The sequence below is a fragment of the Drosophila sechellia genome, chromosome 3L (assembly GCF_004382195.2).
Source record: "Drosophila sechellia strain sech25 chromosome 3L, ASM438219v1, whole genome shotgun sequence".
Taxonomy (NCBI): domain Eukaryota; kingdom Metazoa; phylum Arthropoda; class Insecta; order Diptera; family Drosophilidae; genus Drosophila; species Drosophila sechellia.
In genome coordinates, this window is record NC_045951.1 from 15,267,485 (window position 1) to 15,293,161 (window position 25,677).

Below are 25,677 nucleotides of genomic sequence, written 5' to 3' on the forward strand. Positions count from 1 at the left end.
ATCGCGTTAAATGCGCTTTTCCGGTCGCGGCCTCTTTTCCTCTTTTATCTCCGGAGCGACTGCCGCAGCGAGGAAAAATCTCATTGTTATTGTTTGGCTTGCTAAACGGAAATGGTTAGGCTGACAGCAGGCTGTATCCTTTTCGGCTTTGCAACTCCGACAGGTACAAGGACGACATATGCCTTGATAAGGATGCAATCGTTCGCGCTTCTCTCAACTTATTGATTTGTTTACCTTTGGGCCAATGCCGCTGTGAGAACGGAAATTGAAAGGCTGTTGGCCCGAGTATTCCTCATAGAGTTATGCAAGCGTTTTCTGTAATCATTTCTATTTTTTTGGGATTGTCACCAGGCAAGTACTATGCTATACAACAATCTTTTTACGCCCCTACCTCTATTTGAACTTCCGTTGCAGAACAAACGACCAGAACCGTGGCCAATGCACTGGACTCACACACAGTAGCCGGCTTGAAAGGTCGATTTTGGCCCGGTTCTGTTCATAAAATGTCTGAAAAACGAGCGTGTAATTTACGAGCTGTTTGTCAACAAAGCAGGAAAATCTATTTCGTATTTTATTATACGAAAAGAATCGAAAACTGGAACCCAACCTGACCAGCAGCGACCTAATGAGGCGTTTTTGATCGCTTCCGCTACTTGTTGAATAAATTTAAATACTCATTAAGGGAAAATATTGAACAAATCGTCTTAATGTCATGGGGCGACACACTGGCTCATTCATTATCCTATTTAATTGAGGAATATCCACAAGAAAGAGGTGAGTGTAGAAGAAGTTCCAGTTGAAATAAGGTTGGTTGGGAAAAACAAATTTAAATGGTGTGGGGCTTGGTTCCAAATTAAATTAAATTTAATTTAAAGCGTTCCAGAATTATTAGTATCTTTAACTAGATGCATAATAACACTTCAAGTTAAATACTTTAAAACTTTTAAACTGATTAGACATTATGTATATTTTACGCGTTCTTTAATATACCTTTAAGTTTTTTAAACTTTTACGCTGTCATGTAATTTGAAACTCAAAGTTTTCATCACATTGTTTACAATAGATTCCTGTGTGTCCTGGAATCCTTCAGCACTATCTACCTTGGCGATCTCAAAAATTACTTTCGAATAGTTTGCTTCCTTGTCAGCCGGCTTCCAGTGGCTTCCTGGCGTTTCTGCCCTGGTCTCCTGGACACACAATCAATCATAATTGTTTCTCAGTTTGTCAACAAACTACGAGTTTGGTGGTGTTGGAGTTTCGAGTTGTCTGTTATCGCAATGCAGCCAGGTTGTGGCTATGGGCGGCTGGCCACGCCCACTTCCAGCGGCATCAAGCAAGTTTCAGCACAAAGCCATTGACATTTGTGGGCGGGCATTTGGGAGGCGAGCAGGAAGAAAGGAATCGCGTTAGCTAGCTTTTGGCGGCATTGCATATAAAGTTGCAGCAAAAAGTGCACCAAGGGAGCCACAACAATAACGAAGGACGAAGGCTGATAAGCGACGAAACGGAAGTGGCACACAGACACAGGACTAGCTTAATGGGTATGAGTGTATTGGTACACACGGAGAAAACATTTAAGATCTACATATCAGCTTGAAATGTTGACGAAATTATTAATTTGATTATTTACCATGTAATAAAGTTCTAAATCGAATTATTATTTGATGAGTCATTTTTAGAACAGTTCTTATTACGCTTATGTTGTAGTTGCACCCTTTCAAATTATTTCTCTGAGTGCAGCGACAAACGTGTGGCAAAGAAAAAATCGCTTGGCAGGCGAGGATGGGCGACGCAACAGTTTGCCAGGGGATATTGACGGACCAGAGTCGCGTTGAGTTGCTATCAATGGCATTGGAGGAATTCCCCAGTGTGTCCTGCGTGGCAGCAAAGCATGAAAACCCGATTACGCTCAGTTGATATGCAAGGACCTCCCTGCCAGCCCCCATGCCCCCATCCCTTAAGTACATACATATAGGTATATACATGTGTATATCTGTGCAGGCGACGAAGAAGGAAAAGGCGTCGCGTTAACATATGATTGTCGTCTGCCTCGCCCAAACATAAAAAGGGATAAAGGATAACGAAGCGCAAATTTCAAATAATCATGAATATTACATGAGCTGCAAGAGTAGGCAAACGTTACACACACATGGAGGCCAGAGCTCCGCTTCCCTTTCTTTTTGCCGGAACCTCCTCCTTCTTGGCGGCGATTTATATGAAAATCATTCACACGTTCCAAATTATTTATTAATGTCTATGCAAAATTGTGTGAATCTAGGGACCGAGATGGGGGGAAACGGGAAAGTGCCATAGTTAAAGAGGGTTTGAACTCCTCGGAAGTTAGGATTTGACATTTGTTGTGTTTTGTGTTTAATTTCCAGACTTTCTTCTTTTCTGGACGTTGACAAGGGGTTGGAAAGGTTCGGAAATGCCGATAAATCGATGCCTTAGATTTTCATTTATATTTAAATACTCGAAGATCTGAAGAAATAGTTTTCAGCAAATAGAAAACAGAAAAGATTAGGAACTGAATATGTTTCAAAAACACAAAAAAAAAAAAATAAAATAAAATAAAATACAGATCTTCCTATTTGTACTTATGACCATATACATATATGGAATATTCCAAATTTGTATATTAAATTCTTGGATTTTTCCAGGCAAGCTTTAAGGTGTATTTAAATTTTAATACCTTTTGACATCCAAATATGTAACTTAAAAAATGTATTTAATTTACCTTTGACTTTACTCCTATTATTAAAATAGCATTAATACCCATAACGCATGAATATTTCTTCCCTTTTACGCACACAAGTACCTTTTGTCAAACAGAAAGCAAGACAGCTTGACTGATATGTCTGTGTGTGTATCTGTGTGCGAGCGTAAGATGCTTGTGTGCGTGTGCGTCAGAAGGGAAGCCGCGGCAATGAGCTTGCAATAATGTGATAAGCGCAACGGAAATGAAAACAAGAATAAATGCAAGTGCAAACCGAGCGATGACAGCGGCATAAAAAAGAAAGGAAGAGAGTGTAAGTACCGCCAATAACAACAACCAAAGCTGCAACAACAAAGGCGAGCCACAACAAAGACTGAGCACTTAAAAGCCATGCGAAGGCGCCAGCGTCAACATCGCATGGATGCACTGAGAAAAATATATGCTAACTTTCAATATTTGATAAAACTCGATTTTTGGTTTAACTAATAAATAGCAAATATATAGGAAGCTGTGTGTTAAAAGTAAAATAGTGAATTAAAAACGATTAATTTTATGTGATGTGCTGTTCTTTTTAAATTTAAAATAATTTAAAAAATTATATGATAAAGTATGTAAAACTATGAATAATTTGTTAACCCGCTCCTTTATTTACTTAGTAATTCATGAGCCTAGAAAGTGGGTTCTAAAACTATGAAAATCATTATATTAAAGAATATAATTAGTTCTTATAAAGTTGTGGCGCTAAAAGTCTTATTTTCCTGCAATTATATATAACATAATAAAATATATAATTTATTAATAAAAGAGTACAACTTTTGAGTGCAGTGTCAGCGGGAGGGATTGAAAAGGGCTGTGCAATGAGGAGCTGCCGTCATCAGGCATTCAGGCAATAAAAGCAAAATTGCCATTGGAGCAAGGACCCCTGCATTTTCAATACCCCTGTGCCACCAAGCCCCCTTAACCCCTTGCAGCCCCACCAACACCACCCATCATCACATGTGGCGCTTTTGCCTCAATTATTTTTATTGGTTCGGCGCAAAAATTTACGTTGCATACTTTGCAGCGCCGCCTGGCATGGCGTTAATTTCGTTATGGAAAATTGCAACGACTTGACATGTGAGCGTGCGATGGGGAACCGGATGATGGGAGTCGGGAAAGTCGAATGGTAATGGGCATAAGAGGGACAGGACACTGAGGAAAATAGTCCTTGTAATCGGAATTAGTTCAGTTAGCAATGTTTTTATGCCAGATATTCGGTAACTGAATGGTATTCGCTAGAAAATCTTTTAGTTTATACAAGACAAATATGAAAATGCCATCCTATTAAAGAAAGCACACAGCTGCAAGAATAAATATTTCTTATTTGTTATAAAAAGAGTACAAAGAAAATATTTAAAATTTTGGAAATAAAATTCTTTAATTTTAATTTGCAATGATTTAGATCACCTTGTTTTCCCCCGTGTCGTAGAACCTGTGGCAAAGCGGAAAATGGGAACGTGCAGCAAGGGAGCCGACAATGCGGCGCCACTGCATACAATTGAGCTTAATATTGAAAACTTTCGAGTATCTTAATTAAAGGTTAAGTGTGTGTGAGCCTTTTCAAAAAGAGAATGGAGAAAGAGCTCGAATTATGGTAATTTGTGTTGAAAGGCTGCTAAGTGGGCAATTGAAACGGTTGAATGGGTGCAAGATTTACGGCTAAAGCAGAAGGAGCATTAAATGCCAATTAAGGAGCTGTTGCCAAATATTGGTTAAATAATTAAATCAGTTGATTCATTTGCATATGCTGTATTTCAGATTTAACCTTTTTAATTGATTAATGTTACTCCAATGACGTACCTTTGTTTGGCATTGCTTTTCCCTCTGACTCTATAATTAATCCATCAATTCATTTGTACTCAATATGCAGCTCAAAATTCATTTATAAACCACTTTAACACACACTGTTCAGTCATTTTAAATTGAAAAGGTCGAATTAAAAAAGTGCATAGCTATAAAATAAATTGAGCATTATTTATCAAAATAAGTGACACTACAGTGAGACCAATGCAATTTGCAATTACTCTATAATTATACAACAAAAGCAATTAAATTCAACTTAATCAAATTGCAAATTGACAGCTTCAAATGCAGACCACCCCTCGATAAAACAAATGCAATTGACCTGCATTTCAAATTGCGCGAATTTCCATCTCCCTTGAATTGAAGTATCGAACATCTTTCTTTCGGCCCCAGTTCAATCAATAATCGAACGTGTGAAAAAAATATATTGCAGAATGAAGTCGAGAAATTGCTAGAGTCGGGGAAATTGATACTCGAAGTAGCCGGCGCCAATAAAAAATGTAAATTGTATGCGCAATTTGAAGAGCAAAATCCAACACAATAAATACAAATTAGATGAAATGTCAAAGCAAAAACAGGCCAAGTAGGTTACATAAGCACTGATCGCTGGGGTGAACCAAATTCTTCAATTTAGTTGTTTTAGTATCTCGAAATACTGCTCGTAGGTTAGTTTTGCCTTGTTTGTAACATAACGTATAATTAAGCTTGAAACCATTTAAAATGATTTTTTTATAACTTAGCATTTTTTTTAGTTGAATTAAGATCCACCCTAAAAGCATTTTTATGCTTCGTCTCCGGCTGAAACATGGTGCAAATCCAATCCGCCTGGCCGAGTCCTGACCAAGTACAAGTTTCAAACTCACGTAGAACGCCGTGACCCCCACCCGCTGATGGAGTTCTGCGAAATCCAGCCCCACACCTAATCCTTGATGTCTGCTGTTATCGCCGAGGGCGATATTTTCAATGCGCTGTCGGTAAAAATTACGCACTCTTAGTTGGTCGCCTTCGTCCGCGGATGTTTTCGGCGACTTGTCTGCCGGATTCATTTTTCTTTATTGCTCTTTTCGCTAGCCAAAGGCGGGACATGAATATTTAAAAAAAAATTCGTCAGGCTCATTGCGGGATTGAGACGATGTTTCAGATGCTTAGATGGCGAACGATGGAGGCGCAGGAGCCACCACGCACACGCACAATGAATAATTTAAGGACCCCGAAGACAGACGGGTCCTGGCATCATCAAATAAATGCCAAATGAGCAATCAAAGTGCCATGAAAGACTAACTAAGCAGAGCCACCAACTGATGAGGGGCTGTAAAAAATGATGTACACGAATTATCGGGACAGTGGGTGGCTGTGGGAGGTGTGGGTGGTTTCGAGCTGAGTGGGCGGTGTTTTGGTTCCCGTAAATGAAGCGCGTAAACAGCAAATAAAGTTGAGAGAAATTTTTACGCATTTTTTACTTGCATAAATAATAAAAACTGCCCTTATTTTTTTGGCTTGTTTCGCGGAGTAGAAAAGCGTGTATTTTTCCTTATTCTTTTATAACACTAAACTTAAAGCATGTTAAAAAAGAATTTAAGTTAATAAAGATTAAACGAAAATTCTTATACTATTTAAAACTTTAATCTTTAATCTTTAATTATGACTTATCAATATGATACACTCCCCTTTTTCGATAGAAAGAATTTATGCTAGACTATAATACGTTGCTCCAGCATTTTCCTGGCGAATTGGTTAAGGAAATTTAAAGTGGTCTACGCACCGAAGACAAAAGAAAATAGCTGGCGAAACTGAATTATAGATTCAACTCGAGGCGAGCAACTTGGCAGGCAGGCGCTCCTCCTCGAAGGAAGACAAAAACTTATTATACGCCGGGGCTTTTGCCGCATCAGCTGGGACCCCAAAGTGGGTGGTTGGGCGGAAAAGTGGGTATCTGCACACACAGCCCCTTATTGTCGATACATAAGCAATTGGTATGTACAACTGCGCCTCCTGGTTTTCCGACTTGCCCCGCTCGATTTTCCCCGGCAGCCCGGCAGAGAAATGCGGTTATGAATTCCTGAACAGAAAAGTCGGGGCGCAGCGGCATCGACTGCAGTTGGTTCGCACAAGAGGCTGAAGTTTTTTATTAAAACTTGTGCAGCGAAATGAGCGTTGGGCTAAATAAAATATAAAAAAATAAAAAGTTTCATAAAACATTTGTGACTTTGCGCAATTTTTATGGCTCTCGACTTTAAGTTGCCCGTGTGGGCCACAAGTGGAGTAAGGAACGGGGGCATTAACTAGGCAACTATTGGTCTGGTATGGAACCCAGGCACGTTTTGTGGCCACAGTTCGAAACGAAAGTGGAGGAATTTATTGCACTGACATACTAAGATGCTTCCTATTTCGTTATCGAAATGGGCCAAATGCGCTCGAGCGTATAAATTGATTGGGCCCCACCATGAGGTAGGTACAAAGAAATATGTTATCTAGGTTAGTTGTGGCATTATTGATCTGCCATTTATCTAACTAGGTGATAACCGAGTTGATAAATTGAAACTACCAATGCTTCTGCACAGCTAGAAATAAATGATTATCTCACAGCATGCCTAGAAAATGTTCTTATATTTTAGATTTAAGAAATGGAAACATCTCAAATGTATATAAGCTTTATCAAAAAACGAGGCAAATACTCCGGCAAAAGTCATCGATTTTCGTTAAACACAATTTTGCACACTCAAATGGGCGTAACATAGCCCTATTTATGTGCACTTTGAACCTATCATCTGTGCTTACTCACAATGGCTCAACTATGGTATCAGTTGTTAGGTTGAAATGCCAGGACACAAAAGCATACCAAAAATCGACAGAAACCATGACAGAAATGCAACAACTTAAGCTCTGGCAGCCACACAATACACAAATCCCAGTTTTGGCTTAAATGCCAAACAAATTTTGCAACAAATTTTGCCGTTATCGAAATGACCCATTGACTGCTGTGCACTTTGGCTCACACACACACGCACGCACGCACACATACGCACATTCAGGCGCAAACAAACACTCTGCAACACATATCGCTCTAATGAAACGCAATATCTTCGAGACAATGCTAATTGCCAACGATGCAAACAGAAGCTGCATTGAGCGCAGCATATGCAACCAAATTATCCGACGAAATTCTACAGCCCGTGCACTGAGAAAAAAATACTTAAGGTTGTCGCACTAATAAGCATTCGATAATTCCGCTATATTCGCATTTCCTTCCCAAACTATGTATTTATATTTTTAAAACTAAATCACTAAATACCAATATATTTTTCAAGTTCCACCAAATTTTTCGTTGTGTATGTGCAAGCCCGACTGGCATATTTGTGTGTGAATGTTTGTGTAGAAGCATTCATTTCTGTGAACGTTTCGTTAACTTGGCCAAAAGCCAATTTTCAGCCAAAACGCATGCCAAATTTGCCAAAAACGGAGCGTAGCGAAATAAGAGAAATAGCTAAATATTTTATGATATCGATGAGGCAGGCAGTTTCCGCAGAGCAACTCCCAAGCCCACAGAAGCCCCTTCGTGTTGTTTCGAAAAGTAGTTCAGCAATAACAGCAAAGCGCATTGACAGGCCATTCGAATGCATTTTTATACTCTGCACTTCGGTTGGGGCCAATGAAATTTGGTAGAATCAGGAAATAAGTTTATAAAGGATCCGTGCGAGGGTCAGAAAATGTTTCAGTAATTAAAAAAGAAAAATAGTTAAATCTAATCTAATAATTGTTAAATATGATAAGCATGTTTATTTCGCTTCCTTTGAATTTTATACAAATCCTTTAGGCTCTGTGCTTAAGCGAATCGGAGGGTATATTGCACACTTGCAAATTCTTGGATATCCCTGTGGCTGCTCGTTTATTGTAGCCATTTATGGGATACTCGTGAAATATGAGTTTAGTTATCCACCGGCAAGGGAGAACAACTTGGCCAGTCTCCCCCCAGGCCAATCAATATTCGATGGCAGCCTAAAAGTATGCAAACGAGCCCCCAAAACAAAAGCTTTCGATGATAGAGCGAACTTGGTGCACTCACCTGCAGTTGCATCGCGGGCGGAGGCACTCCCATTTCCATTTCCACCTTGCTCCGCCTGATTTAAGCCATCGATATCGATGCTGGACCGCGTCTTTTTGCCACGCCACACGCTGACGCCACAGCACTCGGCGCAGCAGCAGAAGACAAAGCCCATAATGAGCAGGATCCAGGCGGAGACCATGAGGACTATGGTCGAGGTCGATCGATAGCTGTAGTTCTCTTCGCCGATGAGGACGAGGACACTTTCCGCCGTTAAATTGGCATGGGTTGCAGTGCCATTTGCATGGAAATCCAGTAATCCGGCCTCCAAGGTCGGCGCATAAAAGCTATCGACATTGGCCAAAGCTGCATAACTACTGTCCATCGTATGCAGGTATGGTTGCACTTTTGTCACACGCACCACTGTGTAATTAGCCATTATTGCAGCTCACTCACTCAATGAGTCCATCAATCAATCACTGTACCAGTTTATTATTAACTGAAATTTGGCACGAGAACGTAAAAACTGAAGCTGCCAAACGTGACCGTTTCTTTGGTAACTCGCCAACAAACTAAACTAGTTGGTCTGTTCAACGTTTATTCTGAGCATATATTATTTATTTTATTCCTTTGGTTTCGTTTTCGGATTTTGGATGTCGGATTTCGTATTTCGTATTTCGTATTTCGTATTTTGTGTGTGAAAAACAGCGACAACAGTTGACGACTGAACCGCAGTTTGGAAAGATTGTTTAATGCCCATACCCGCAATCTTCGTTATCACATTATGTATTTAAGCAGATAGATCGAGTGACAGTGACAGCGACAGAATCTCGTCTCTTGTTTAAACAATATTGTACGCGTATTAACGCCTACCCGCCAGATTTTGTTTAATTATTTTTATTTTTATTTTTTGAGCCAGACAGGCCTGTTTTGGCCTCTTCCTCTCGCAGGTTCTGGCCGAGTTTTGTTTACCAGTGAGAGGTTTAGCTGATCGGTCGTGGTGAATTCTCCCTGGTCCCGTGGTGAAGTTTATTTGTTGGAGAACGTCCGGAAGCTTTCTGAAATTCTTTGAAGAGCTTCTACGGTCTACTAACCTAGGTATTTCAATTTCGCCAAAATAGGATGGGGTAATGACCCTTTTAGGTTTTGTTGACCAGCCGAATAAATACAAATATTGTATTTTTTTAAGTTATTGACAACTTCATAAGGTATTAAAAGCTTTGATACCCTAAATATAATTTTCGGTAAGCAAACAGATCCAGGTCAACACCATACATGTGAATACTTAATAAGGAACATGCTGTTTAAATATTAAAAGCTTGAAATTGCAAATGCAATGTATTTTTACTGCCATCCATCAGTATTATCAGTATCTGAGACACAAGAGGAACATGCCATTTATTATACATTTTAATTTATTTTGCGTTCTACTGCTAGTGGGTAAGTCAATTGAATATTTGTAAATTATTTTGGGTGCTTAACAATTGTAATGCATAGACTTTGGACAACCAGAATATGCAGAATATGTTGATCCAGAAGAGCCCTTAGATGATCACCTAACACGGCCAGATGAGGATGTGGCAAGTAGTGATAATGAGATGACCATGTCGTATGATTATCACAACGAAAACCATGACAGTACTGACCACCCAGACCATCAAGTAGATATATCAACTGATAATTATGCCGAATCGTACGATGATCATTATACCACTGGAATGGATAATTATGAAGGTAGTATGAATGATAAAACAAAAGTCCAGCGAAATTTATATGTTCTACGTTTGTCAAACAATCCAGAAAATCAGCAAGATACAGATTACGGTCAGCATGATCCACACGTTGAACATGAAATTGAAGATCGGATAGTGCGATATGCGATGCATAAGTGGCGCGAAGAAATTTGAATTGTATGGCAAATAAAATAACTTAGTTTTTTACTTCGATGCTTTCTCTTTAAGTTTTTTTTAATCATTTCATTTATGCAATAGTGGATGCTCATTAATTACGCCTGCGTTCCATACCAGCCCTCATTGCAATGTCTTCACAGTTCATGGGTGACTGCCAACCTATAGCATAAAAAAGGTTTATTAAAGATATAAGTATAAATATCAGTATTTAGATAAACTTACCCAAGCAGTTTAGCTTGGAGAGCTCACAGCGTCCGACGTTCCTCCAGTGCCAAGATAATTCGGTCCTTTGTCTGCACTCCTTATTGAACAGGGGTAAATCGCGATCGATTGAACTATTTAGACGCCTCACACAGGATTCACATTTCCTTGCCAATTCGTCACAGTCCCGATCTTGACCAGCAACCAGAGTCAACGATATGACTAAGAACCAGATGTTTAAGTCCTGAATATTATGTCATAATTATTTCTAGCTTAAACTTACCAAAAAAGACGGTTAAAATTGTTTTCAGGCGCATTATTGTAGCTTAAACTCTCACGTTGGTAACTTATCAGTTGGCACACTACAGAAGTTTCCGATCCAACTTGACTTTATATAAATACGATAAACAATATATCTCAGAAATGACAGATGTTTTACGAAATATGGCAAGTATTTAAATCAGAAATAAAAGCCTTTAGTAAGGGGTGGAAAAGTTTTAGGAAATGTATTCAAAGTAGGACAATTTTTTGTTAAGTTGAATAAGCCTTTTATTTTGCTTCCTGGATGGCAGTAAAAAAGTAAATTAAAAATTAAAAGCCGGGTATTTTTCTTTAAGCGGGCTACACTTTATAAAAGCCCAAGTTTTAGCTCAAGCAACACAGTACGAAATTCACGATGTCCAAGATTACTCTGCTTATTGGTAAGGATCTGCAAATGGAATTTATGAGTCCAAATACTTTATTATTAAATATATATTTTATTCTTTTATTTAGCTTTTATTTGCCTTTTCGTTATCGTTCAGGCCCAAAGCGATAGACATATTTGTAGACGAATTGTCGACAGATGTGAGTCAAGGGTCGCGAGAAATGGCAGAAACAACGATATATCGAATATTTTCAATGAGAACTGTCGGCGAACCCATAGAAATTGGCGCGAAATTTCCCGATGCGAACTCGCAAAAGCCAATTGCATATGTAAGTATATATAAACACTTTTTTTTATATATTTTATACATATGTTATCTTTGTGCAGTGACCCTTGAGCGATGTGACACATTGTCCTGCGAGAATGTCCGGCGAGCACTTGCCTAATAAAATACCGAGATCAGAATCGAAAAATGTAATCGACATACATACATATAAAAAAGAAAAACATTTTTTACTGCAATGAAATAAATACATCGATGCTCTCAATTTATATGCTTAGAATTTTATCGGGAAATAAATAAAACCTGCTCATACAAACAATCAATACATAATAGATATGTCAAATTGATTTTCGCAATTATTATCTGAATATGGAAGGCACAGCGATATTAGATTTCACTTAGTGCAACTAGCCAGTCAATACGACTAAATATTCGATTACCGCTCAAAATTGAGTATTCGAAAAGATTTTTATTATTAAGACGAAACGTGTTAAATTACCTCGTGCGCAATTCTGTCTGCTCAATTTTTATGCATTTAAACTGTATGTTTAATCAAGTGTTTCAGAGTCGTAAAATATTTAAAAGAAAAGAATGAGCACAACACGTTTTGAATTTATTCGACAAAGAGAACTCGTCCAAAAATGAACCCAATAAGCTCATCAAAATTAAATAGGAAACTGGCTAGTAGACCTTTCCTAAATGAAGGTGAGTGTTTATTATAAATAATATTATTAAATTATTTTTCGTTGAAATTAATAAATTTTTTATTCAAAGGACTACCTGTAAGAAAGTCTATGGGTTGTCTTTTTCTTGGCATTATAATTGGAGTTTTTTTAGCCGGAATAATCTTTTATTCGTTGAAGAACGAAGACTGCCGGAAAAGTTCGAGGAATATAATGAGCATTATTGGAGTGAAAATACCTCAAAACAAAAACGCCACATCGAAATTGGATACTGCCGCAAAAAAGTTAGAAGAGAATAGCGCAGCGGTTACAAAATTGAGCATAGAAGGTACACAAGAATCCCCTGATGAATTTAATAAAATTGATAATAACTCATAAGTTGCAATGCTTTAAGATATTAATTAAGTAATGATATATGAAATAAACAGATGTTAATTATTTATATGTCAACATTTTAAATACTTTAAAAGATGTTCGATTAAATATATTTTGTTTTTTAGGCAGAACCTGTTATTATTATAATAGAGGGTAATATTTTTGAGAGCATTAAAGTTTTTTATTATTTTTGAGCAGTATACATTTTCCAGGATATTATTCTGAACGATTTGGTTGTACGAGTTATTCTTCAGTAGGTCGACGAGTCGTAGTTCTACGAGAAGATCTGGTAGTTGGACCACGACCACGTGTAGTTCTACGAGAAGATCTAGTAGTTTGACCACGACGAGTAGTTGGTGTCCTACGAGTAGTTCGAGGTCGTCGTGTGTCAGGAATTCGCGGGGTTGTCGTCCTTGAAGTGGGAGGGCGACCGGACCCGCCATCAATGCTGTTTCTCACATTTCTGCAGTTTATAACAGCACAACGCTCGAGTGTCACTGTTAAATCGATAGTTAGATAATATAATATTATATTTTTATATGAAATACGGTTATTTCAAATCAGATACTTACATCGACAAGTAGCCAGAGACAATTCGCAACGAGAGACATTTCGCCAGTTTCGAATGCCTGGCTGGCGGCTGCAGTGATTATTAAATGTGTTCGAAACATCATTTTGAACTCCCAATCTCCGTTCATTTCGTCGGCAAGTTTCGTTTTCTTTACGGCAAATTTCTTGTTCACGATTTTGAGCCTGAACAGCCACGCAAAGGCAAAGAATAGCTAAAATGGTTATCATAAGGGTTAATAATCATTTATGGTATAGCGGTCTATATCCTTACCAAAAAGGAGAGTAATTTTCGACATGTTGGTACTGCTACTGACAACTTGTTTGACTTCAGTGATAAGTGTGCTTCGGTCTTGGGCTTTTATAAAGTGCTTGACAGCCTTCGGATTAAGAACCTCGTGGCTTTTATGCATTAAGCCCTTTATTTAAACCAGGAAGTTATTGTCTTAATGCCCTTCAATACGCTCAAAAGATGGTCCAGTTTTTATTAAGGGTTTGAATAGGGTTTATGACAATTTTGTAAATCTTTTGTTCCATATTTTTAACTTATACCTTTTGTCGTGAAACAGCTGCTTACGCATAGGTTATGGTGTTTATATAAAGTCAGGTTCTGTCAAAGTCTTCGGTAGTTACATAACTGATAAGTTCCAGACAACAGCCAAAAAATTTAAAACTAAAATTATGCATATTAAAGCTGTTGTAACCGTATTTTCTGGTAAGCTAGGACTTTTAACTATCTAGCAGTGTTCCATAATAATTAGCTTAAATTCTGGCTGAAAGTCCTGCTCTTGGTCTTGGTGGCTGGACAAAATCGGAACTGCGACGAGTTGACCCGCAGATGTGAAGTCTGCGTGGAAACATTGAATAATGCACCTGATCGTAACCTGCCCGTTCTCAATAAAGAGTGCAGGACTAAGACTCGGAACAATTGGCGTTGGAGGAATGTAGGACGTTGTGAGCTCACCAGGCTTAACTGCTTGGGTAAGTTGTATATAGAAGAATGCATTACTATATACTTGTATTTATTTACTTACCATCTCATTTGCCATCAGGTGCTAATCGACGCATGAACTGTAATGATATTGCTGAACTCGCTGGCATGGATCGTATTAATTAATAATGATAAAAATGCTTGTTAATTGATTAATAATAAAAACACCAGAGAGCATTGAAATAACAACTCGAATATATTATCAAGAATTTAGCCAAGAAGAAACTCAACTCGTTTGCTAGGATTTGAAATGGACACTTGGACTTACTTCTTATATTTATCACAAGCAAGTGCTTTTCACCACCTTAATTCCTTTTACGATCTCAAGTCATGATTTTATGACTTTAAACATTTATTTAATTTATTTAGCCCATTCGCTTCGTGATGCCGCAAATCCAGTTCACCAAATTAAAGCTACTGTAACCAGCCAAAGAAACCATAGTAGCTAGTAAAGCCGCAACCCAAAACACAAAAGTCCAAATGCCTACCCAAAAATTGAGACAGACCAAAGCAAAGCAAGTGACGCCTTTTGTCCGGTGGCCATTGACCAAAACTCTTGCATCTTTAAGTCTGTTGCATTTTTGAATTTTAACTTCGTCTGCCTGTAAATGTACTCGCTCAGATTCAATTCCAAAGCGATTATCACCACTTAGCTGTCAACGACACGACGCCAAACTCCGGTCCAAAAAAAACGGCTACGGAACTGAAACCACTGCTCCACAGCCGAATCCAAGACCAAGTCGAAAATGTTTCCAAGTCCCAGACCAAGTACGAGTGCGAACGCCAATATCGCTGGCCAGGCACTTTGGATGTGAAGCTCTCTTGACAAAGGGCATGGCTGTTGAATGTGAGTGTCTACATGTGTACCTACTTCGCTGGCTCAAATAAAATTTACACTTACAAGTGGCGCTAAAGTCAAGTGCAATGCATTCCATATACCCCATTCCCATCTCTAAATCCCCAAACCCGCTCCATTCGGACCCCTTCTCTAACCACTTTTTCCGACGTCAGCTGGCCAGACATGTTCAAAGTGGAAGGCAACGAAAAGGAAAGACTTTTCAAAACGGCAGGGGAGTGGCGAAGCGATGGGTGCGGCAACTGTGGTCAAGAGTTTTATAAACTTCATCATCATGATGGCCTGGTCTAAGCATTTTTCAAGTGCATCGCCAAATGTTCAATTTTCAAATATTATATAAGCAGTTGGAAAATCATCACCATCCATGCCCTAACTTTGTAACGGGTATATTTGATATCCCAAAAGCGCAAAGAATTACCATATTCAGTTTTAATTTGAACACCGACCTTTCCCGCCAACGTCTTTCGTCGATCAGTCCTGCAACCAGTCCCACCAAAGTGTCCCGACGAGCTGTTCCGACTGGACCCGCTGACCTGTACTGCCATATTCCGACGGCTGCCGCAATGTCTGATTGTAAAACAATATTCAATGAACAACAATTAGGTCAGCTTTCTTGTTCAATCAACATGGTTTTTATTGGATGCATTCTTCTATCAGTAATGGTATTCGATCCACGGTATTACGAAGCTATTACCTAAGTTCCGCTTTTGGTGGACATCAAATGGGGGACATCACGGGCAGCCACATCCTTTTTCTCCACTTAGGGGAATGACAGGTCCGGGTCCAAAGTTCCCGGGAATTTCGGGATCGGGTATTAGAGGACTATCGGGATTCCAGCCTTGTGGGCATTGTGGATCGAATCCGCATTCTGCATTGTTGGGAATGACAGGTCCTGGTCCGGAAGGTCCGGGAAATGGGGAAAAACAAGGACCGCCAGGATTCCAACCTGGTGGATTCCACGAGACACAGCCGCAGGGCGTTCGAGATGGTGTTGGTATTGACCAAATCGGACCGCCGGGATTCCAACCTGACGGTTTTCTCGAGCATTCGTCTGGTTTCTTGGTAGTCGTTGAACCGCTTGGTATTATAGGACCGCCAGGATTCCATCCAGACGGGTGAGAGCTACTACAACCGCATGGTGGTTCGGTGTTTTCAGTGCTTGGTGGATTGGGTGGAAGGGTGTTCTTTTGAGTTGTGCTATCTGTACAAGTGCATGGAGGATTGGGTTTTTGAGTAGAAATATCTGTAACCGGTGGATCCGTCCATGGAGTAGTGGTAGTGCTTTCTGTACAAGTACAAGTCGGATTGGTCTTTTTAGTAGTGCTATCTGTACAAGTGCATGGAGGATTGGTCGTTTTAGTAGTGCTATCTGTACAAGTGCAGGGAGGATTGGGTTTTTGAGTAGAAATATCTGTAACCGGTGGATCCGTCCATGGAGTAGTGGTAGTGCTTTCTGTACAAGTACAAGTCGGATTGGTCTTTTTAGTAGTGCTATCTGTACAAGTGCATGGAGGATTGGTCGTTTTAGTAGTGCTATCTGTACAAGTGCAGGGAGGATTGGGTTTTTGAGTAGAAATATCTGTAACCGGTGGATCCGTCCATGGAGTAGTGGTAGTGCTTTCTGTACAAGTACAAGTCGGATTGGTCTTTTGAGTTGTGCTATCTGTACAAGGAACGTGTGTTCTAGGCTTCCTTGTGTTTCTGTGATGCTTCCGTTTTCTGATATTTGGATGTTTTGGTCTTGGTGTCTCACGTCTCCTAGGGATTCTCCTGCGCCTCCCAGTAGATCTCACAGGTCCTGGTCCACCCCTATGCGTCTCCTTGTGTTCCTTGCGACCACCTTCATTGCACGGTTGGAGACCCAATGCCTTCTCAATTACCTCCAGGCAGGCTTCACTCTGCTCTGCATAGTACAGCAGAAAGAAGCTCACTAAGAAGATGATGTTAGCTAAATGAATTATCCATTTTAGTAATTCAACTTACCCACTAAGCAGACCACGGTTAGTTTCATGGTGAAACCCCTTTAGGAAGTTGTCGGAAACTGTGTTCATCCTTATCTCCACAAAGAACTTATATACCATTTAGAATGCGCCAGTTGACTTGCCAATTGTGTCAATAACTGTAGAAAGAATGTAATTATAGACATGAACTCGGGCGACTGCAAATTTTGGGACATGTATTAATAAGCGCCACTCTGTTTGCACATGTAGCGTGGAAAATTTCCCTCAAGTTCAGATCTTCAGATGAACGGGGGAGGTCTAGCGTTTGGACCAAAAGCATTGGCTGCAATCTCAGACAGCCAAATAATAAACTACCATTTTTTATGGCATCAAGAAAATCAAAAACATTTCGTTTGAAAAATTATGCTTTGGAAAAAGATGGAGGGGAGTGAGGAGTTTTGAAGAACTGCCAGACGAGATGACGAGGATGCATCAAGTGTAAGACAAGCATGACGATGTGCACGATGTGCGTGCCTGGCTCAACTCATCGCGATGCTGGTCTGGACCCGTCTTTACGATAATGCCCCGTACGTGGAAGATGCTCTCGTGGTCGGGCGACTGTTGATTCCTGGAAGGGCTAGAGCTGAAAGGGCCCAGAAAAAATTGAAGGCCAAGACCGCGACTACGACAAGAACATATCGCTTTATTGGCCGCACAGACAAGCTAGAGTAACCAAGTCAAATCTCTTCACATATGCATTTATTTGGACAAAATCACTTTAATATTTTAGCTGCGCTCCCATGTGGTAATTAATCACAATGCTGTTGGGAATTCTTCTAAGTTCGCCTTGGCATCCCAGCAAGCTCTGCTATTACCAAGCAATTCAGTTTCCTCTTGTGAGCTGGAAATGCGGGAAAAGTCAATAACATTATCATGCACTTTTATAAATTGATGTCCGAAACAAATAGATTTGTAAAGGAAAATAAATAAGTGACATTTTTTCTCCTATTCTCAAAATTTAATTAATTTGGGTATAATTTCAATTTACGATAGTCTTAGTCCAGAAGATATATTTACAATTTTAAATTAAAATCTAAGGATCCATACCAAAGGCTTTAAAAGCTAAGTGACAGTGTTAGTAACATAAATTACATTTCTGGAAGGCAAGACTCATTTATAAATTATTTGGTATATTCCAAATTTAAGGAAATCTAAATTTTTTGTTTCACTTTTGAAAGGTTTTCCAGAAGTTTTTTGGTTTGGCTTTTAGAACTAGTGGTTACATTAACTTACCTCCGCAAGCGATCACTTGAAGATTGCAGATAGTCTGATTCTTCCAGATGTATCTACCACGGACTTTCTCACGGCATCCGTTGTTCAGGAAATCCGCATTATTGATGTAATTATTGAGTCTGCGGATGCAAGGATTGCAAGTGTCCCTTAACTTACGGCAGTCAGGACTTTGTCCATTAATGAGTACACAGCCCAGGATCAAGATGACGCAGATAATACTTGTCGATTGCATTTTTAAGTCTGCGTGCAAGTAAATCAACTGGAGATTTCCTTTTAGCTTACATTAAAAAATATCAGCTTTTATATAATTTGGAAACAAGGAAGTCTTATCTTCCAAATAGGACCACATCTATTTTACGGACGCTACTCTAGTCGGACCTATTGAATTTGGATTGTTCATATAAAATTGTAAAGAAGATAAAGCCCTTTTACACCTGTTACAATTGTAAACGTATTCTTCCTTGATCAATGTTTACGGTATAAATACAGGGCGATATATTACGATATAGTCAGAGTAGTTAACAAGTTCACCTTAAAAACTTCTGCAATGTCAAAACTTCTGCTGTTGATGGGTAAGCAACCTTATAGATAATAAAACTTTGTTTTATAATTCCAATCCTTTAGCTTTCTGCTGCATATTAATATCCCAGGTCCTAGCTCAGGATGCTTCAAGTCGCCAATTTTGCGATCGTTTATTCGCCGACTGTCTTCGTGAAGAGCCCTATGTGGGACGAAGAGATGATACCGTGGATCTATTCAATTTATATTGCTTTCAGAATGTTTTCCGTGGACACTGGATGAACGTATCCCGTTGTCAGCTGGTCAAAGCCTCGTGCATATGTAAGCAAATTATTATTTATTTTATAGGAATTTTATTAAGATTTTTCCTTCTTAGTAACTATGGTTCGCTGCGATAATTTATCCTGCAAAAATGTTTTCCTTGCCCTGACGTCCTAATAAATTGCATTATTTTACTGTTGTGAGGTTTAATAAATGCGTTGTCAGCCGAAATAACAGAAAGGTTTTCAATGAGAGAAAATAAAGTGATTTTAATTTCCGTTCTTGAAATAATTGGCTTCTGCTTATAGTTTATTTATATTTATTTAAGCAAATGCCACAAAAACTAACAGGCATTGGACATTTACAGCATAGAAAATTATAATATATAAGCTTTTTGTTTTCCTAACACCGTGTACTGAGTATTTCTATAACTTAATCTTAATCAAATAGGATGTGCAACAACGAAGCGAATCTCAAACTATATAGGACTTAAAATAATCCGATTTTATTTGAACAGGAAAAGGAAAATTATCTGCTCAAAATACCGATATCTATATGGTAACGATTTTTAAGGCAGTTCCACAGCTGTTACTCATGTACTTATTTCTAGATGTGCTATAAATATCTGACCAGAATTGGAGATCCATAATATTGTGTTTACATTTAATAAGCTCGTATTGATTTTAATTTTAACTTTAACGGAACTTTGACTTAAAAAATAAAATAAATAAATATTTTTCTATAACGTAAATAAGCATACATTTGCAGTAATTATGCCTGCAAATTAGTTTACTTTATATAATCCTTCGCTAGCTGTTTTGAAATTTGTTAGATTTAGCGTTGGTAATGGTAGTAAATCTATATAAGCAAACAGAATTTTTGATAAATGCATTTTATTGTATTTAAACATATTTGTTTCAAGAATATGAGAAACAATTATTATCCAGTCATATGCTTCGGCCATATGCTACATTTATTATCCTGGAGGTCTTGGAGTAACTTTGGGCATTTTGGCAACTTCGGCGATGACAACACAAAGCATTGCTCGTTTCGGAACTGAAAATAACCAATTAAACATTGATTAAACTGTATAAAGTTAACGAAAAGATATCGGTTTACCCGAACAAGCTATCGCTTGAAGTTCGCAAAGATTCTGGTCCTTCCATACATAGCTGCCGCGAACCTTTCTTCTGCATTCTTTATTTATGAAGTCCGCCTTGTTATAGGGATCATTAAGTCTTTGGATGCATTTCGAGCAAATATCTCCTTGCAGTCGTTCGATTGGCCATGGACTATCACAGAACGCAGAGTGTCAACTTCATCTTCAAATCACTTTGTGGTGATGCACACTCTGATGAAACTGTATTCAGAATGGGGCCTTATATATGATGGCCAACAAGGAAGCGAGGTCTTAAGTGTCCCCAATTTATTGAACATAAAGAAATTATTATTCATTAAATAGGTATTCCCAATACCTGTGTTAAATGCAGTTGGGTTTTTAATTAATTCTATAGAGATTTTTGGACAATTGCAAATGACAGCTTTAAGTGTATAGTTATGGGTATAAATACGGCGGGACACGTTCCAGTGTAGTCACTGGACCAATAGCTATTTTTAAAGTGGTAATAATTTTAAAACACGCAAAATAAACTAAAAGCGAGAAATGATATTTAACAAGATTCCATTTTGTATTCTTAATTTTTATTTAAATGTAATATTTTAAGTTTTGGCTCTCATTAGATATTGCAATCAAGTGGGTTGTTCTTTATGCAAAACTTTACTATATTTTGTAATTCAATAAATGTGTTAAAATATTAAAAATATTCTAATAGTGTCCTTAATCCTTAAAATATATGTTATCCTTTTGGTCACATAGGATACATAGCTGTTAGATAACAATATTAATTTAAAAACATGGGCATAGGTCGTTTTTTAGCTTGATTTTGGAAATCGATTTTCCCAAACTATGGACTTGCGGGAAATTAGTTAACCAAAAGTACTTAAATTGCTTGTACAAACATATTTCTTTATTTATGATAAAAAATATTGTTTAAAAAGACAAATAATTTTAAATTTCTCTTAAGAGTTATGAAAAATCAACGAATCCGTCTCATGCCTGTTATTCTAGCCACATTCTCGCAATCCAGTCGGGTTTCGTGATCTGCAATTTATAAAATATTCTCCGATTTCTATATATAATACTTTTTAAATACTTATATATTTTACTTACTTTCGCACGCAACAATTTGCATATCACAACGCCTTACATCCCTCCAAATCCAACGTCCTCTTAGTTTTTCTCTACAATCGCTATTAATGAATTCCAGGTTGTTAATAGGATCCACCAAGCGGCGGGTACAAGGACGACAATTTTCGCGAAGCCTCGTGCAATTTAAACTCTGAGCCTTTATTGAAAGGCAGCAAAGGATAAGTGTTAAGGAAAAAACGCACAGATACCGCATTTTTATTACAACTGATAGCTGGAAACTGAGATAACTCGTTTTATACACGGGCGAACAGAGAAAAAACACTTGTAAAATATTGAAATTCAAATTAGAGCAAGGAAAGCCCTACTGACATCGATTCGCAGGTACAAAAAAAGAACCACCTGAATAAAATGGAACTGTGGAAAGGTGTTCCTCCTTTTATCATGGTAAGGAATCTTGATCCGATTGCCCATATAAATACAACCGCGGAGATAGTGTTACACATCAGTTTGGAAAGCTTAAAAATGTGGAAAATATTCTTGCTGTTGGGTAAGAGTTTTATCTTGTCAACGATTGTATATCTTTCTAACAACCAATTTTTTTGTAGTTCTTTGTTTCCTGCTATTGAGCCACATTGAAGCTCAATGGAGTCGAGAGTACTGTGAGAATATCTATAACGATTGCCAAAGATTTACACCCAGAATTGGACGATTCGATGAGACTATAGATTCATTTAATCGTCATTGTCGTCGGGAGCGCAGAGGAAGGTGGAACAGTGTATCTCGATGTGAAATGGAAAAAGCCACCTGTCTTCGTGAGTCACATTTTCAATTTAAGTCATATTAGGCGCTCACTGATCTTATATTTTAGTGATTCTTCGACGCTGTGATGATATGTCCTGCAACAATATTGCAGATGTCTTGGAATTGTAATCAAGTCTTTATAAGAAATTTTCTTTTGTTCAGCAACAGAGGATATTAACAAAAGCTTAAGCAATAACAGTCTGGCAATAAACATATTGTTTTATCAAAATTTAATAAAGGCAAGTAAAGTAATTTTAGGATCCAACTCTATAAAAGCAGTTAAAATGGGAAATCATATTAAGTTAATTTAAAGATGTCAATCATATCGGTGCTGCTAGGTAAGCCTCTTTACTATATGGCTTTAATATTATTATATGCTTATAATGCGTTCAAAGTTATCAGTGTTTTTATTGCAAGTGAAGGCAACTATTTTGGGGATTTATTCAAATGCAATGATTTGCTGCTTAAATGTCAGGAAACTGAAACCATAATTGGAAAGTTCAATAGAATGACAAATGAGCTAAATCGAAACTGCAGCCAGGAAATTGGATCCAAGTGGAGCATTATCACCCGTTGTGAATTGGAAGCCACAAAGTGTTTGTGTAAGAATCCATGCAAGTAATTTAATAAAACAATTATAATTTTTAATATTTATAACCTCCAGTGAACCAGATGAATGCAATGGACGCGAATTGTGATAATATTGCCGATGTAATGCATCTTTAAAAATCGTAGGATTACAAGTTAATCGTAAAGAATAAAACATTACTTATTTAAATTTTTATTAGCATAAGCACAAACTTTTCGATTGCCTCCCCTTAATTCTCCACGAGCATTACTTTTGAGTGGAATATATTTATGTTTAGCCCTTGGGGCAACTGCTGTCTCCTTGTTTACCTTCGCATAAATCTCACCCTCGACAGTAGGAAATATTTATGAGCTAATCATTTTTAATTATCATCGAGCGACAACAAAAGCTGAGTAAACTTTTACTGGAAAATCTAATCACATTCTGGAACAGCGGACAGAAATAATTACGCCAAGACCTCCGGGCAACAGGAGCAAAAAAGCGAAGACTCCCAACTAAAATAAAAATAAAAATCAATTTCAGGGCATTTCCTGGCCACGTTGCACGTGCCACGTGCCAAAACAACAACAATAACAAACTCGAGTGGGGTTTGGCTGGCTGGGGGATTCCCCCATACACATATATGCTGATAGCACTCGAACCCAAAATTTCATTACCATTTTGGGGGTAGCAGTTTTGTGCCCTCTGGCAGAGAGTCAATTACTGCAAGGAAGCGAACGATGATGTCGTCATCCGAATCCGAATCCTTCTCCGAATCTTCGCAGAGGAAACACTCCACATAGTTGCTTAATATTTATCTAGCGTCGGTAATCAGCCATCCCCGACATGTGTCCATGATCTCGATAACAAACAAGACCAAAAGCAAACAGTAATCCAGGCAAACAAATCAGAGCAGACCAGGGGCAACCCAATGCGATTTTAATAAACTCTCAGTTAATAATAAAATTTTCAGTCAATGTGATTATGATTACAATCGCAGTGATGACAAGATTGAGAGATACAAACCCCCTCCGTTTTCCCCTCCCCAAACTTTTAGTTCGTTAGGTGTTCGTTTGAGTTATTTCAGAATCAGAAACTGAGTGTGAAATTTGGCAGCTTGTTACAATTTTCCACCGGAGCGAGGAAGTAGGGAGCCTGCAACCATTGACCCTAATCATGTAGCAGCTTGTAAAATGCGAGCGTGAAAAGAAAATTGAAAAGTTAGTTCGACGCCCGGGTTTTCCGTCAGCCCCCCAAAAATCCCCCTCGTGCCAGTTCGGTTTCTGAAAGGCTGTTGATTTGGGAAATTCCTTAAACTTGTCCGAAAGTCGGGTTGTAAAAGCCAAAAGTTGTTGAAGGTATATATGCTGGGATTATGGCAAGTTTTCTTAAGTACGAAAATGAGGAAAGCTATTTGAGTTTGGCGAACTATGAGTGCAATGCGGTGTTCTTCAGCTTCATTTTGAATAGCTTAGGAGTTTTTGGGTTCAAGGAGCTATATTACACAAAATAATTTAATAATAATTTAAATATAGTAGTACAGGGAACATCTGACAATACATCGATGCCTTATATCCTTACCTTAAAGATCCTTAAACATTATGCTAATTATTTAAAATAGATTGGCTATAAAGAAATGTGATGTAAGAACCCTTTTTCAAACATTTTCAGTAATATTCGTATCTTTTCGTGCGTCAATTTCACTTCCTCAACGCCTTCCTTACAACTTTAATGTCTTCCGAACAAAGGCCTTTAAGAACACTAAAAAACACCTTCCGAGGGTAATCGACAGCACACTCCCCCAGACAAAGGCCAAACCACCGAAACCCACCCAGTGCAGTGAACCACCCCCTTTTATGGAGCGCTCCCCATTCCATAACTGCGAAACACCCCACAAAAAACCCCCCAATAGATGGGCACACGTTTTGTTGCAATACCGATGAGGAAATGCTAATCCGCATGTAATATTCGAAAATGATATGAAAATGCCAAACCAAACAACCACCCACCGGAGCAACCCGACTTCAAAAATCCCAAAATCCAGAGATCCATAGATCCAGAGCAAAGCAGCCAGGCTGAACGGAACCAACATTACTCAATGTCAACATCAAAATTGCTTTGGAATTCATGCATTCATTTATTTCGCCTTCAACAAAAAGGCAAACTAACGCAGTATAGAAATTTTCATTTTCGGCTGAGTTTTAATTCGGGGGAATCGGAATCTCCGGGGTCCTTAAATAGCTGAACAGCCGGTTGGGAATGGGAATGGGAACGGGAATGGGAACGGGAACTTTCATGCTGATTAAAAGTGGCAACTGTGTCTACGGGGTTGCGATGCTTTTTTGAGTTTTTCGGTTTAGGTTTCGTGTTGCAACCTTTTTCCACTTGCCACCGAGGGTTGCCCCCGGACGCAAGAGAAAGGGGATGACTCATCCTGCTCCTGGCTGCACTTGTCCTTTGCTATTAAACAGAAAAAATTTCGTCACAGACGGTGGCGTGAAATTTCGAAACGAATTCTCTAAACTCGCTCATTGTAATTTCTGTAATACGCGAGTGCATGGGCATGAGGCATGTGGTCAGGAAGTTTGTTTTTGTTTAAAGTTATTAGAATTCAGTTGGTTGTTCCGCGGCTGGAATTTGTGGTGGCTGCAAGGTGGTGGGTGGTGGATGGTTGGTCCGCCTTTGAGTGGGTGGGTCTACGCAACAGCTGGTGCTCCAGGGCCAGAATGCGACCAGTACTTGGCCGCAGTGTGGTCAATTTGAAGGACCCTTCTCTCGCCTCAGCACTTGTTTGTTTTTCGCCGATATGTTTGCGTGAGTGCCGGGGATTTTAATTCATTGGCAGGGCAAACAAAAGCGCAAAAGTCAAGCGATTTGCGATCTTAAAACGCGTGGAATGTGTGGGTAGCTGTGATTTTAATGGCATGTACAAATTGCTCACTAATAGGAAAATAAAACAAACAGTCAGATACAT

At 38.7% G+C, this 25,677-nt stretch overlaps 14 protein-coding genes across 14 annotated transcripts in view; 7 read left to right on the top strand and 7 right to left on the bottom strand.

Moving 5' to 3' along the window:
- Positions 1 to 9,183, bottom strand: part of LOC6605804 — a 34,261-nt gene extending 25,078 nt beyond the window's left edge. Inside the window, exon 1 of the mRNA XM_032717650.1 lies at positions 8,622 to 9,183. Within this exon, the coding sequence (XP_032573541.1) occupies positions 8,622 to 9,039 (418 nt within the window). The 5' untranslated portion in view covers positions 9,040 to 9,183. The remainder of the gene's footprint in view (positions 1 to 8,621) is intronic.
- A 261-nt stretch (positions 9,184 to 9,444) lies between these two features.
- On the top strand, positions 9,445 to 10,540 carry LOC116800933. Its single transcript, XM_032717651.1, has 3 exons — positions 9,445 to 10,040; positions 10,098 to 10,334; positions 10,401 to 10,540. Exons 1-3 carry the CDS (start codon positions 9,932 to 9,934, stop codon positions 10,505 to 10,507), a joined length of 453 nt encoding a protein of 150 aa, XP_032573542.1. The 5' UTR covers positions 9,445 to 9,931; the 3' UTR covers positions 10,508 to 10,540.
- A 9-nt stretch (positions 10,541 to 10,549) lies between these two features.
- Positions 10,550 to 11,089, bottom strand: LOC6605807. The gene is made up of 3 exons (XM_002030586.2): positions 10,995 to 11,089; positions 10,733 to 10,933; positions 10,550 to 10,669 (listed from the first exon to the last, which is right to left on the bottom strand). Exons 1-3 carry the CDS (start codon positions 11,026 to 11,028, stop codon positions 10,602 to 10,604), a joined length of 303 nt encoding a protein of 100 aa, XP_002030622.1. The 5' UTR covers positions 11,029 to 11,089; the 3' UTR covers positions 10,550 to 10,601.
- A 229-nt stretch (positions 11,090 to 11,318) lies between these two features.
- LOC6605808 lies at positions 11,319 to 11,909 on the top strand. The gene is made up of 3 exons (XM_002030587.2): positions 11,319 to 11,412; positions 11,486 to 11,686; positions 11,745 to 11,909. The coding sequence occupies exons 1-3, from the start codon at positions 11,388 to 11,390 to the stop codon at positions 11,801 to 11,803; spliced, it is 285 nt and encodes a 94-aa protein (XP_002030623.1). The 5' UTR covers positions 11,319 to 11,387; the 3' UTR covers positions 11,804 to 11,909.
- Positions 11,910 to 12,224: 315 nt separating this feature from the next.
- On the top strand, positions 12,225 to 12,781 carry LOC116800934. The gene is made up of 2 exons (XM_032717652.1): positions 12,225 to 12,345; positions 12,415 to 12,781. Exons 1-2 carry the CDS (start codon positions 12,282 to 12,284, stop codon positions 12,699 to 12,701), a joined length of 351 nt encoding a protein of 116 aa, XP_032573543.1. The 5' UTR covers positions 12,225 to 12,281; the 3' UTR covers positions 12,702 to 12,781.
- Positions 12,782 to 12,941: 160 nt separating this feature from the next.
- LOC6605809 (salivary glue protein Sgs-3) lies at positions 12,942 to 13,634 on the bottom strand. Its single transcript, XM_002030588.2, has 3 exons — positions 13,540 to 13,634; positions 13,271 to 13,480; positions 12,942 to 13,195 (listed from the first exon to the last, which is right to left on the bottom strand). Exons 1-3 carry the CDS (start codon positions 13,562 to 13,564, stop codon positions 12,942 to 12,944), a joined length of 489 nt encoding a protein of 162 aa, XP_002030624.1. The 5' UTR covers positions 13,565 to 13,634.
- Positions 13,635 to 13,873: 239 nt separating this feature from the next.
- On the top strand, positions 13,874 to 14,445 carry LOC6605810. Its single transcript, XM_002030589.2, has 3 exons — positions 13,874 to 13,980; positions 14,046 to 14,246; positions 14,318 to 14,445. Exons 1-3 carry the CDS (start codon positions 13,947 to 13,949, stop codon positions 14,380 to 14,382), a joined length of 300 nt encoding a protein of 99 aa, XP_002030625.1. The 5' UTR covers positions 13,874 to 13,946; the 3' UTR covers positions 14,383 to 14,445.
- Positions 14,446 to 15,716: 1,271 nt separating this feature from the next.
- Positions 15,717 to 17,166, bottom strand: LOC6605811 (mucin-2). Its single transcript, XM_002030590.2, has 2 exons — positions 17,096 to 17,166; positions 15,717 to 17,042 (listed from the first exon to the last, which is right to left on the bottom strand). The coding sequence occupies exons 1-2, from the start codon at positions 17,121 to 17,123 to the stop codon at positions 15,844 to 15,846; spliced, it is 1,227 nt and encodes a 408-aa protein (XP_002030626.2). The 5' UTR covers positions 17,124 to 17,166; the 3' UTR covers positions 15,717 to 15,843.
- Positions 17,167 to 17,794: 628 nt separating this feature from the next.
- LOC6605812 lies at positions 17,795 to 18,604 on the bottom strand. Its single transcript, XM_002030591.2, has 2 exons — positions 18,346 to 18,604; positions 17,795 to 17,953 (listed from the first exon to the last, which is right to left on the bottom strand). The coding sequence occupies exons 1-2, from the start codon at positions 18,575 to 18,577 to the stop codon at positions 17,889 to 17,891; spliced, it is 297 nt and encodes a 98-aa protein (XP_002030627.1). The 5' UTR covers positions 18,578 to 18,604; the 3' UTR covers positions 17,795 to 17,888.
- A 266-nt stretch (positions 18,605 to 18,870) lies between these two features.
- LOC6605813 lies at positions 18,871 to 19,398 on the top strand. The gene is made up of 3 exons (XM_002030592.2): positions 18,871 to 18,917; positions 18,970 to 19,185; positions 19,241 to 19,398. The coding sequence occupies exons 1-3, from the start codon at positions 18,893 to 18,895 to the stop codon at positions 19,300 to 19,302; spliced, it is 303 nt and encodes a 100-aa protein (XP_002030628.1). The 5' UTR covers positions 18,871 to 18,892; the 3' UTR covers positions 19,303 to 19,398.
- A 679-nt stretch (positions 19,399 to 20,077) lies between these two features.
- LOC116801140 lies at positions 20,078 to 25,677 on the bottom strand. Its single transcript, XM_032718945.1, is given in 4 exon segments — positions 20,078 to 20,181; positions 20,245 to 20,391; positions 20,394 to 20,434; positions 25,649 to 25,677. Coding segments are annotated over 4 exon segments (297 nt in total). The 3' UTR covers positions 20,078 to 20,101.
- Positions 21,222 to 21,593, bottom strand: LOC6605814. Its single transcript, XM_002030593.2, has 2 exons — positions 21,356 to 21,593; positions 21,222 to 21,286 (listed from the first exon to the last, which is right to left on the bottom strand). The coding sequence occupies exons 1-2, from the start codon at positions 21,585 to 21,587 to the stop codon at positions 21,222 to 21,224; spliced, it is 297 nt and encodes a 98-aa protein (XP_002030629.1). The 5' UTR covers positions 21,588 to 21,593.
- LOC6605815 lies at positions 21,851 to 22,264 on the top strand. The gene is made up of 3 exons (XM_002030594.2): positions 21,851 to 21,881; positions 21,940 to 22,146; positions 22,203 to 22,264. Exons 1-3 carry the CDS (start codon positions 21,857 to 21,859, stop codon positions 22,262 to 22,264), a joined length of 294 nt encoding a protein of 97 aa, XP_002030630.1. The 5' UTR covers positions 21,851 to 21,856.
- LOC116801139 lies at positions 22,449 to 22,885 on the top strand. The gene is made up of 3 exons (XM_032718944.1): positions 22,449 to 22,473; positions 22,531 to 22,737; positions 22,800 to 22,885. The coding sequence occupies exons 1-3, from the start codon at positions 22,449 to 22,451 to the stop codon at positions 22,859 to 22,861; spliced, it is 294 nt and encodes a 97-aa protein (XP_032574835.1). The 3' UTR covers positions 22,862 to 22,885.

What these genes read in the sequence shown, in the direction of transcription:
- LOC6605808 (XM_002030587.2), top strand. Translation starts at nt 11,388, where the DNA reads ATGTCCAAGATTACTCTGCTTATTG. An exon ending in CAAGATTACTCTGCTTATTG is followed by an intron (nt 11,413 to 11,485) that starts GTAAGGATCTGC and finishes TCTTTTATTTAG; the next exon opens with CTTTTATTTGCCTTTTCGTT. An exon ending in CGCAAAAGCCAATTGCATAT is followed by an intron (nt 11,687 to 11,744) that starts GTAAGTATATAT and finishes ATCTTTGTGCAG; the next exon opens with TGACCCTTGAGCGATGTGAC.
- LOC116800934 (XM_032717652.1), top strand. Translation starts at nt 12,282, where the DNA reads ATGAACCCAATAAGCTCATCAAAATTAAATAGGAAACTGGCTAGTAGA. An exon ending in TAGACCTTTCCTAAATGAAG is followed by an intron (nt 12,346 to 12,414) that starts GTGAGTGTTTAT and finishes TTTTATTCAAAG; the next exon opens with GACTACCTGTAAGAAAGTCT.
- LOC6605813 (XM_002030592.2), top strand. Translation starts at nt 18,893, where the DNA reads ATGTCAAAACTTCTGCTGTTGATGG. An exon ending in AAAACTTCTGCTGTTGATGG is followed by an intron (nt 18,918 to 18,969) that starts GTAAGCAACCTT and finishes CCAATCCTTTAG; the next exon opens with CTTTCTGCTGCATATTAATA. An exon ending in GGTCAAAGCCTCGTGCATAT is followed by an intron (nt 19,186 to 19,240) that starts GTAAGCAAATTA and finishes TTTCCTTCTTAG; the next exon opens with TAACTATGGTTCGCTGCGAT.
- LOC6605812 (XM_002030591.2), bottom strand. Translation starts at nt 18,577, where the DNA reads ATGCAATCGACAAGTATTATCTGCGTCATCTTGATCCTGGGCTGTGTA. An exon ending in TCAAGTGATCGCTTGCGGAG is followed by an intron (nt 17,954 to 18,345) that starts GTAAGTTAATGT and finishes CCGCATTTCCAG; the next exon opens with CTCACAAGAGGAAACTGAAT.
- LOC6605809 (XM_002030588.2), bottom strand. Translation starts at nt 13,564, where the DNA reads ATGTCGAAAATTACTCTCCTTTTTG. An exon ending in GAAAATTACTCTCCTTTTTG is followed by an intron (nt 13,481 to 13,539) that starts GTAAGGATATAG and finishes TAACCATTTTAG; the next exon opens with CTATTCTTTGCCTTTGCGTG. An exon ending in GTCTCTGGCTACTTGTCGAT is followed by an intron (nt 13,196 to 13,270) that starts GTAAGTATCTGA and finishes TCGATTTAACAG; the next exon opens with TGACACTCGAGCGTTGTGCT.
- LOC6605814 (XM_002030593.2), bottom strand. Translation starts at nt 21,587, where the DNA reads ATGCGGTATCTGTGCGTTTTTTCCTTAACACTTATCCTTTGCTGCCTT. An exon ending in GCAAATTGTTGCGTGCGAAA is followed by an intron (nt 21,287 to 21,355) that starts GTAAGTAAAATA and finishes TATAAATTGCAG; the next exon opens with ATCACGAAACCCGACTGGAT.
- LOC6605815 (XM_002030594.2), top strand. Translation starts at nt 21,857, where the DNA reads ATGTGGAAAATATTCTTGCTGTTGG. An exon ending in GAAAATATTCTTGCTGTTGG is followed by an intron (nt 21,882 to 21,939) that starts GTAAGAGTTTTA and finishes ATTTTTTTGTAG; the next exon opens with TTCTTTGTTTCCTGCTATTG. An exon ending in GGAAAAAGCCACCTGTCTTC is followed by an intron (nt 22,147 to 22,202) that starts GTGAGTCACATT and finishes CTTATATTTTAG; the next exon opens with TGATTCTTCGACGCTGTGAT.
- LOC116800933 (XM_032717651.1), top strand. Translation starts at nt 9,932, where the DNA reads ATGCAATGTATTTTTACTGCCATCCATCAGTATTATCAGTATCTGAGA. An exon ending in TTGCGTTCTACTGCTAGTGG is followed by an intron (nt 10,041 to 10,097) that starts GTAAGTCAATTG and finishes TGTAATGCATAG; the next exon opens with ACTTTGGACAACCAGAATAT. An exon ending in TGGAATGGATAATTATGAAG is followed by an intron (nt 10,335 to 10,400) that starts GTAGTATGAATG and finishes CAAACAATCCAG; the next exon opens with AAAATCAGCAAGATACAGAT.
- LOC6605807 (XM_002030586.2), bottom strand. Translation starts at nt 11,028, where the DNA reads ATGCGCCTGAAAACAATTTTAACCGTCTTTTTTG. An exon ending in AATTTTAACCGTCTTTTTTG is followed by an intron (nt 10,934 to 10,994) that starts GTAAGTTTAAGC and finishes TCTGGTTCTTAG; the next exon opens with TCATATCGTTGACTCTGGTT. An exon ending in CTCCAAGCTAAACTGCTTGG is followed by an intron (nt 10,670 to 10,732) that starts GTAAGTTTATCT and finishes TTTATGCTATAG; the next exon opens with GTTGGCAGTCACCCATGAAC.
- LOC6605811 (XM_002030590.2), bottom strand. Translation starts at nt 17,123, where the DNA reads ATGAAACTAACCGTGGTCTGCTTAGTGG. An exon ending in AACCGTGGTCTGCTTAGTGG is followed by an intron (nt 17,043 to 17,095) that starts GTAAGTTGAATT and finishes TCATCTTCTTAG; the next exon opens with TGAGCTTCTTTCTGCTGTAC.
- LOC6605810 (XM_002030589.2), top strand. Translation starts at nt 13,947, where the DNA reads ATGCATATTAAAGCTGTTGTAACCGTATTTTCTG. An exon ending in TGTTGTAACCGTATTTTCTG is followed by an intron (nt 13,981 to 14,045) that starts GTAAGCTAGGAC and finishes TCTGGCTGAAAG; the next exon opens with TCCTGCTCTTGGTCTTGGTG. An exon ending in CACCAGGCTTAACTGCTTGG is followed by an intron (nt 14,247 to 14,317) that starts GTAAGTTGTATA and finishes ATTTGCCATCAG; the next exon opens with GTGCTAATCGACGCATGAAC.
- LOC116801139 (XM_032718944.1), top strand. Translation starts at nt 22,449, where the DNA reads ATGTCAATCATATCGGTGCTGCTAG. An exon ending in AATCATATCGGTGCTGCTAG is followed by an intron (nt 22,474 to 22,530) that starts GTAAGCCTCTTT and finishes ATGCGTTCAAAG; the next exon opens with TTATCAGTGTTTTTATTGCA. An exon ending in GGAAGCCACAAAGTGTTTGT is followed by an intron (nt 22,738 to 22,799) that starts GTAAGAATCCAT and finishes TATAACCTCCAG; the next exon opens with TGAACCAGATGAATGCAATG.